This window comes from Corylus avellana, chromosome 6 (assembly GCF_965113065.1).
Source record: "Corylus avellana chromosome 6, dhCorAvel1.hap1.2, whole genome shotgun sequence".
NCBI lineage: Eukaryota > Viridiplantae > Streptophyta > Magnoliopsida > Fagales > Betulaceae > Corylus > Corylus avellana.
This window is the reverse complement of record NC_142495.1, coordinates 5829387-5839657: the sequence shown is the minus strand read 5'-3', so window position 1 is coordinate 5839657 and position 10271 is coordinate 5829387. Positions and strand designations below refer to the sequence as shown.

Below are 10271 nucleotides of genomic sequence, written 5' to 3'. Positions count from 1 at the left end.
ATGGGTGAGCTGACCAACAAAGTGGGGAGAAGTGAGATCAAGCCCGGAGACCACATCTACGCCTACAGAGTTGCCAACATCTATTCTCACCACGGTCTCTGTGTGTTTTTCTATGATTAAGAAATGACGATCATCAACATGTTTGCAAAATTGTTCCTTATCTGATTCATGATGCTGGGATCTGTCTTTTCTTTTATTTTTTATTTTTGGGGGGTCTCAGAGTTTTTTTTTTCTCCCTCAAAGTTTGTTTGTGTCAATATGATCTTAAGACATGAATGTGATTTCTTGGAACACGCCATTCATTTGCATAGATTGGGCAGAGATTCATCAAAATGATTTAACATATTGGTGTGAAAGAAATTGGCAATTTCTCAGAATACTTGATTTATGTAACTCAAAACAAGTTAAGAAATTGGCAATCCTGTTTGCCACATAAATTGAAGTGTAAAATGCTTGTTCAGCTTACCTCCACATAATTTATAGTGTAGTGCTAGCTAGTTCAGATCAGAAAAACTGTTGATATGGCTTGTGCTTCATTATTGAGTCGTTGAATTTACACTGATATGCCTTTTATGGCCTCTGTAATGGATGTATTTGTATCATTTGGAGTTGAACAATTGATAATACAAAATACTCCGATGATAATGAAATCAATGTCATCAAATCTAACTACAATCAAATTCTATAATATATAATTTTAATGTGATCTAAATTGAATTTGCAGGTATCTTTGTTGGGGAAAACAAGGTGGTCCATTTTAATTCAAGCAGTTGGGCATCTTCTAGTTCTAGCTTTTATAATTCAACTATCACCTGTTCTTCCGATCCTGAATGTGGATTTAGGAAACCCGACAGTGGTGTACTCCGTTCTTGCCTGGATTGTTTCCGTGGAAATAGGTCTCTGTATCGTTACGAATATGGAGTTTCTAAATCAGTTTTCCTTGCTCATGTGCGGGGTGGCGCATGCTCCGCTGCAAAATCTGACCCATCAGAACAAGTTACCCACCGAGCATTGTATCTTCTTCAAACTGGATTTGGCAATTATGATTTGTTTCAAAACAATTGCGAAGACTTCGCGCTTTATTGCAAAACTGGTCTTGTGATAGAAGGCAAGGTAAAAACAGATGGCAGCCACCAAAAAAAAGGAAACAAACCGGGAGTTGGAGTCGGAGCAAGCGGTCAAGTCGCTACTGTAATGGCTGCCATGTACTACTTTTTGGACAGATATGCTGCTGATATTGGCGTTCGAGATGATGTGATCAAGATGGCAGTGGAGGACTTGGCTGTCAACATGGGCTGGGAAGAAGCTGATGACAGAGCGGCTTCGAAGCAAGATTTTATTACTAGGATTTCTGGTACGTCTTTTTATTACTTTATTAACATCTTGAGATTTATTAAATACAAGCTTATAATCCGCGCAATGCGTAAGATTCTTCGTTACAATTTAATTATAAAATTTAAAAATATTATAATCATATTTTTCATAAATATTATGAAATTTACTTTTTTATAATTGCAAGAGAAAAACTTGAATTTTGCTTAATCAAAATATTAATATAAAATTAAAAAGAATTTCTAATATTGTTAGTGTAATACTTATTAGATTTCAACACAAATAAAACTCAAATTATGAACATTCGAAAATTTACTTTGGTTATAGAAAAAAATATGCGTGAGATTCTTTGTTATAGTTTAATTTCAAATTTTAAACACATCTCTATCGAACTTTTCATTATAGGTTGTAATATATATATATATCACGCCCTTTTAAATAAAAAGATATACTAAAGGTTATACACTAATATATTACTCAACATAATGACACACAATCATACACAGAACATTGTATAAATGTATAAGTCGCATAAAATTTTACTATATATCATAAGGCCTTTTACTTTAATTAGTTTAATCCATATAAATTAAAACATGTTAAAATCTGTGTTCCTATATGTATAGTTTAAAATGAAAAAAAAATAAATAAATAGCGAAAAGAAAACTTGGATTGTGATTACGAAAGCATTAATAGAAAGTTAGTAAGAATCATTTATATTATTAGCGTTATTCTTATTAAATTTCATACAAATTATAAAACCCATATAATTATGAGCCTTAAAAAAAAGTACATAGCAAAATAATAAAAAAGGTTAAATACCTAATACCATATGGGATTTGATAACTTTATTTTTTTCCCCCTCTGGGGTTTCATTTTTATCACAGGAAATCCTTGTGGTTTTGATAAATGATCAAGTTAGTCCATCCGTTAGTTGACCTCATAGAATTCCACGTGAACCAATCAGATGTTGACACGTGGCACCTACGTAATTTTAAAATTTTTATTTTTAAATTAAAAAAATGTATTTTTTTTTTTAAAAAAAGAAAAAAAATTGGGGGTGGCTCTTGGCCATTTGGGGGTGGCCCATCTAGCCGGATGGGGGTGGCCGAGCCACCCCCTGGGTGCCCAAGGGGGTGGCTTCGGCCACCCCTAGTGGATATTGGGGGTGGCCGAGCCACCCCCATGGAGCCTAGGGGTTGGTTGAAACCACCCCCAACCACCATTGGGGGTGGGTTTGGCCACCCCCTTGGGCACCAACGAGGTGGCCGAAACCACCCCCAGTGTGTACTGGGGGTGGCTCGGCCACCCCGTTGGAGCCAAGGGGGTGACCGAAACACACCCCCAGTGGGTACTCAAGCCACCCCCTTGGAGCCAAGGGGGTGGCCAGGCCACCCTCATCTGGCCATGGCCAAAGGGAATGGCCGAGCCACCCCCAAATGGCTCGGCTTTCAAGTGATTGATAAACTAAACTAGAATTGTTAGAATATATTCTGATATTTATACGATTGGATTTATATTTCCTAGTATATGTCGATTTATTTTTTCTTGTGTAAGTCGATTTAGGTTTACTTATATAGGTCAACTTATTCAACTATATAGAGGGACTTATGTACCATAAATAATCAAGTCTATGAGCACAACGTAACCATACGGGCCCTTCAAACTGATAAAAATAGGTGTCTAACACTGAACCATCCGTAATTATTTGTCTCTCTCTCTTGCTTTCTCTACTATTTTCGTATTTTAGATCTCCCTACAAACCTCAACATGGTATCAGAGCTTCTTCATATTTAAACATTGTAGCATAGCTTAATTATACTTCAACAAGAATAATTAATATGTATCCTTAATTAAGAGTTTGAACCAGATACCCAAAAGTAACACACTTATTGAATTACATATGCATTATTAATTATTTCTAAGAGGTGAAAAGTAATCACTATATTGATTAAATTTTTTAATGTATTGTAATTTTCACAGAAATATGAATTGCAATATTAATACTACTTAATATTTCTTAAATTATTATTTTATGTTTGATAACTCAAAGCATTAATATAGTGAGAATTAATTTGATTGTAGCGGTAGTTCCGATTCTTGATGGAACGAATTTCTCAGAGTGGTCTGAACAAGTTCAGTTTTACCTTGGCGTTTGGGATCTTGATTTGGCTCTCCGGACTGAGAAACCGTCTGCTATTACTAATTCTAGTAGTGCAGAAGAAAAGGCTATATACAAGTCATGGGAGCGATCAAACAGATTGAGCATTATGTCTATGCAAATGAGTATAGTGGATAATATTAAATCAACTCTTCCTGAATGTGATAATGCTAAAGAATTCTTCAACAATGTGGAAGAACGTTTTCGATCGGTTGACAAGTCTCTTACAGGAACATTGGTGGCTGAACTAACCACCATGAAATTTGATGGTACACATGGGATGCATGAGCATATCATTGAAATGACAAATTTAACTACTAGATTAAAGGTTCTTGGGATGAATGTGGATGAGCTCCTTCTCGTACAATTTATTTTCAACTCATTACCTCCTGAGTATGAGCTAATTCAAATTCAATACATTCATACGGATAAGTGGAATGTAAATGAATTGACCAGTATACTTGTTCAGGAAGAGGCAAGGCTTAAGCAACAAGGACATCATTCTGTTCACCTTGTAAGTCAAAGAGCCACAAAGATTGAAGTACCTAAAGTCAATGGACCTCATCAAGTAATTGAGGTTAATGAAAAGAGACAAAACAATGTCATAGAGCCACCTGAAGTTAATGGTCATGAGAAGAGACAAAACAAAGTCATAGAGCCACCTAAAGTTAATGGACCGGTTCATAAGAAGAGACAACACATGAATGTCCAATGCTATTTCTGCAAAAAGTTTGGACATATTCAGAAAAATTGCAACAAACGCAGGGCATGGTTCGAAAAGAAAGGTAAGTCTTTAACTTGCATATATTTCAAATCAAATCTTTTGAAAGTTCTTTCTAATACTTGGTAGATTGACTCATGTTCTACTCTTCATGTTTCTAATTCGGTGCAGGACTTCCTTACCATCCAGACCTTGAACCCAAACGAAAATGAAGTTAAAGTTTCGGTTGTTGCCATCATAGCCTTCGTTTGTTTCTAAATACTTGTTACATAGAGTTGTTTTAGACCCTTTAATTATGTTTCTTCTATTTCTCGAAATTTTGTTTCTTTGTCTAAACTTAATCTTAATGGTTTTTTCATGGTTGTGATGGTTCGTATAAATGAATTGTATTAAACTGTTTGTGATCGGGTTGTATTTGGTCACTTCATTTCATTCCATTGATGAAATTTTCGTCAGAAAAAAAAAAAAAAAAAATTGTAATGCTTTGTATATGACTGCTTTCTTGGAAATTAATGATCAGTACTTTGCAACATTTTTTATTTTTGGTTTTGACTTGCCATTGTTTCCTCATAAATACTTATTTTTAGTTTAGGAATGCTACATATAATTTCAAGTACTAATTTCGTGACGTGACAGTGAAAATCACCATAATTAAATGAAATAATAAATGAAAATCGAATTTTCACTTAATCACATTGAGGGCTCCTTTGTATTGTATATGCTAATGATCAATTTAAACACAGAAAAATCAAACTAAATTTTGCATATTGCAAAAATAAACCACCTAAATGCTTAACGGTGCATTAAATGATGTATATAATATCACATTATAAAAATTTTCTAAAACATGTATTAAACCAAGTGCGGCTTTCTAGCATTTCGTAAAACAATGATAGAATCCTTATCCCACAATGCACTGTAGTGAAAAAGACAAATTAATTTATGGCTTGTGCTTCATTATTCAGCGGTTGATGGATGTATTTGCATATATTTTCCCTTATATATTCATTCTATCGATGCTCCTTCTCTTGACAATCTAGTATCAGCAATCTATGGCTAATAATTACTGTAGGCCTCTTCCTAAGCTGGGTTTATAATTCTTATTCATTCCCCATGGACCACAAGAAGTGTATGAGTAAAAAGATGCTTCCAATTTCCAAGTTTCCAACCCAAAAAAAAAAAAAAAAACAAGAAAGAAAGAAAGAAAGTAAAAAGACGCTCTTTGATTACAAACAATAAGTTTAGATAGAGAAATAAATTAAAGGAGCAAAAAACATGGTACGATAAAGGAACAACTTAGAAACGAAGCAAAGATTCCAAGGTCCATACAATTCCTTTCCCATGAGGAAACGTCGTCGCTTTCTCTTACATGAATTGCCGTGGACTTCAACCATACAGTCAATGTAAGTGGAAAAGTTCAAGAAAACATGCAGGATCATCCCTGAACAGCAGAGCCTTAGTTTACATGCGGTGGATTTAGAGAGTAAAGCATAGCAGAGAGAGAGAGAGAGAGAGAGAAAAAGGGAGATGGATGTGCTGACCAGCAGAGTGAGGAGAAGTGAGATCAAGCCCGGAGACCACATCTACGCCTACAGAGCTGCCTTCATCTATTCTCACCATGGTCTGTCTGTGTGTGTGTGTTTTTCTATGATTAAGAGATGACGATCATCAACATGTTCATATAATTGTTCCTTATCTGATTCATGATACTGGGTCTGTCTGTTTGTCTTTTCCTTTTTCCTTTTTTTTGGGGTGGGGGTGGCGTTTCTATTTATTTTAACATTGTCTCAACAGGTGGTTGAAGGAATGTATACCAGGTGTGATCGGGTTGAATTTCTCCAATTTGTGGGCCTAGCTCGGCGAATATGGCTTAGGAGGAACGATTTTATTCATAATGGGTTTTTTACACACCCGACGTATCTTGCTCAACAGGCTCTTCAGGCGACGGCAATGTTCCAAACACTAACAGACAGAAAGTAAATAGACAGGGCATCAATGGCAGAAACTCCAGCAACAATGTGGACAGCGCCCCCTTACGGTTGGTTTAAAGCCAACTGGGACGCCGGGGTGGACCTAAAGCGGGGACGAGTGGGGCTAGGGACTGTTATTCGCGACCACCAGGGCAACATGTGGGCTGCACGCTGTCAGACAAGACCTGGCTTTCTGGAACCTGCAGCGGCAGAAGCAATGGGGGCCCTGTTGGCAGTGCAGCTATGCCTGGAGATGGGACTAAATCAAGTTCAACTGGAAGGAGATGCAAAAACTGTAATAGCGGCGGTAAATTCAGAAGATCCGGATGAGAGTAGCAGGGGACAACTGATTGCGGATATACGTTCGTCTTTACGGGCCATATCGGCTTGGAAAATGCAATTTGTACGTAGAGAGGAGAACAAGGTGGCTCATACTTTAGCTAGATTGGCGGTAACTGAAAATGTTCAAATGGTGTGGCTTTATAACCCACCGGCATGTATACGTGACCTTTTGCAAGCAGACTTATCTGCTTTGCAAGTTAAGCAATAAATCTAAAGCGCACGTTACTTACTCAAAAAAAATAAAAATAAAAAAACATTGTCTCAACAGTTGTATCTAGAATAATGCATCATTCATTCCTCATTTATTGCTAAACATGTTCATCATTAAATTCAATTGAAAACACAAAATCTCGCCATTATGACATCTTCTAAGGTTGTTTGTCAGACCAGGAAAAAAAAAGAAGCCAAATTCATCTCAACACATGAATGTGATTTCTTGCAACATGCCATTCATTTGCAGAGCTTTTGGCAGAGATTCATCAAAATGATTTAAAATATTGCTGAGATATATAGAAATTGTGCAATTTCTTAGAATTCTTGATTCACATATATAACTCAAACAAGTTAAGAGGGAGGGTGCATATGATCTGAATGTGGAAGTCATCATCTTAAATTTGTCTTCATCATCCTCAAACACGAGGATTCTTTTACTGCTTAGTTCAATCTTCTTATTAATTCTGTTTGCTGCATAATTAAATCATGAGACATATGTTGAATTAATTGCAGGTATATTTGTTGGGGGTAACCAGGTGGTCCATTTTAGTCCTGAGAGAAATTCAAATTCAAGCACTTGGATATGTTCTGATTCTAGCTTATGTAATAAGTCAGGAGTGATCTGCTCTTCCTATCCGGAATGTGGGTTTAGGCAACCCAACAGTGGTGTACTCCGTTCTTGCCTGGATTGTTTCCTTGGAAATGGATCTCTGTATCGTTTCAAATATGGAGTTTAGGTGCGGGGTGGCACATGCTCCATTGCAAAATCAGACCCACCAGAACAAGTTATCCACCGAGCCTTGTATCTTGTTCAATATGGATTTGGCAATTATGATGTCCTTTCAAACAACTGCGAAAACTTTGCGCTTTATTGCAAAACGGGTCTTCAGGTAGCAGGCGGAAAGAAAAAACCTGGAGGTCAAGCCACTTCCTTCCTTGGTGTCACACGTGTTGCCACTGTTTCTTTTCGTCTCATGTGGCTAATCTCAACCCCTGTTGGTGTTGCTATGGTAGCGGCTGGATCCGTCTTGATGTACTGTATGATTAGGTATGCAAATGATTTTTGCGTTCGAAAAGATGTGATCAAGGTTGCTGTGGAGGACTTGGTTGAGAACATGGGCTGGAAAGCCAATGAGGCTTATTTTCTTCGAATGAATTCACGTATGTCCTTTAATTTATTTAGTTTATTTATTGAATATTACATACATATATATTAGTACTCATGTTTTTGTTTCTCCTCAACAAATTTGATTTATGCTTTACTTAATTGTTCTATAATTTCTTTGAACATATATAGAAATTTTTAGCATATTTGAAACGATATTGCCAACAAAGCTTGATAATCTTATCTACAGTAAATAATCAAGTTTATGAGCACAATGTAGCCATAGGGGCCATTCAAAGTGGTGAACATAACCGTAATTCTTTGGCTCTCTTTTCTCTCTCTTGCTTCCTCTATTATTTTCATATTTTAGATCTCCTTACAAACTTCAACATGGTATTAGAGCTTCTTCATATTTAAACATTGAGCTTCATTATACTTCAACAAGAATAATTAATATGTATCCTTAATTGAGAGTTTGAACCAGATAACCAAAAGTAACATACTTATCGAATTACAGATGCATTATTAATTATTCCTAAGAGGCGAAAACGAATCACTATATTGATTAAATTTTATGTATTGTAATTTCCACCCAAATACGAATTACAATAATACTACTTAATTACTATTTATTAAATTATTATTTTATGTTTAATAACTCAAAGCATTAATATAGCGAGCATTAATTTAATTGCAGCCTCAGTTCCGATTCTTGATGGAAGGAATTTCTCAGTGTGGTCTGAACAAGTTCAGTTTTACCTTGGTGTTTGGGATCTTGATTTGGCTCTTCGGACTAACAAACCGCCTGCTATTACTAACTCAAGTAGTGCAGAAGAAAAGGCTAAATACAAGTCATGGGAGTGATCAAATAGATTGAGCATTATGTTTATGCAAATGAGTATAGTGAATAATATTAAATCAATTCTTCCTAAATGTGATAGTGCTAAAGAATTCTTCAAAAACGTGGAAGTACGTTTTCGATCGGTTGACAAGTCTCTTACAGGGACATTGGTGGCTGAACTTACCACCATGAAATTTGATTGTATGTGGGATGCATGAGCATATCATTGAAATGACAAATTTAACTACTAAATTAAAGGCTCTTGGGATGAATGTGGATGAGTTCCTTCTCGTGCAATTTATTTTCAACTCATTGCCTCCTCAGTATGAGCTAATTCAAATTCAGTACAATTCTTATAAGGATAAGTGGAATGTAAATGAATTAACTAGGATACTTGTTCAAGAAGAGGCAAGGCTTAAGCAACAAGGATATCATTCAGCTCACCTTGTAAGCCCAGGAGCCAAAAAGATAGAGTTACCAAAAGTTAATGGACCACTTCAAGTAATTGAGGTTCTTGAGAAGAGAGAAAACAATGTCATAGAGCCATCTGAAGTTAATGGACCTCCTCAAGTAACTGAGGTTCATGAGAAGAGACAAAACAAGGTCACAGGGCCACCTAAAGTTAATGTACGTCTTCAAGTAAGTGAGGTTCATGCGAAGAGAAACAACAATGTCAAGTGCTATTCCTGCAAACAATGTCAAGTGCTATTCCTGCAAAAAGTTTGGACATGTTTAGAAATATTGCTACAAACGTAGGGCAAGATTCGAAAATAAAGGTAAGTTTTTAGCTTACATATATATGTTTCGAATCAAATTTTACTAAAATTTCTACCAACTTGGTGGATTGACTTATATTCTAATGTTCACATTTCTTATTCGATGCAGGGCGTCCCTATAATCTTGACCATAAACCCAAATAAAAATTTCATATTCATGGGAAATGAAGTCAAAGTTCCAATTGTTACCATCAGGACATTAATTTCGTTTGTTTCTAGATACTAGTTGTTACATATATTTGTTTTAGACACTTTATGTTTCTACTATTTCTCGAAATTTGGTTTTTTTTTGGTCTAATCTTGATCTTGATGGTTATATGATGGTTTTAGACAGTTTTGTTGGTTTTGAGATTCTATGTGATGGTTTTTATAAATGAATCTTATTAAACTGTTTGTGATCGATCAGGTTGTATTGGCCGGGTCACTGCATTTCATGCTGATTTTATATGACTGCTTTCTTGGAAACATTTTTTATTTTTGGTTTTAACTCGCCATTGTTTCCTCATAAATACTGATTTTTAGTTTTAGGAGTACTACATATATTCTCAAGTACTTACTCGATTCTTGACGTGACAGTGAAAATTACTATTAGATGAAATAAAAAATGAGAGTGCATATATATAACATCTAGTGATGATTTTCACTGCGACAGCCCATGTTAGAAAGTGAGCACTTATGAGTATGCATAGCAATGCTCTTTCAGTTTTAACATGCAGTAGTTTCCAAAATCTTCCTAAGGACGTATCAAGTGAAAATCCAATAGTGTAACAACTCTACTTAGCTTTCCCTTAATCGGTTTTCACTGAATCA

General features: G+C 35.8%; 1 protein-coding gene and 1 pseudogene across 1 annotated transcript; both read left to right on the top strand.

Moving 5' to 3' along the window:
• LOC148584803 (uncharacterized) lies at positions 1-4475 on the top strand. The gene is made up of 4 exons (XM_088517369.1): positions 1-94; positions 725-1354; positions 3418-4278; positions 4386-4475. The coding sequence occupies exons 1-4, from the start codon at positions 1-3 to the stop codon at positions 4424-4426; spliced, it is 1626 nt and encodes a 541-aa protein (XP_088373495.1). The 3' UTR covers positions 4427-4475.
• A 1223-nt stretch (positions 4476-5698) lies between these two features.
• LOC132186618 (uncharacterized) lies at positions 5699-9605 on the top strand (annotated as a pseudogene).
• Positions 9606-10271: the final 666 nt, after the last annotated feature.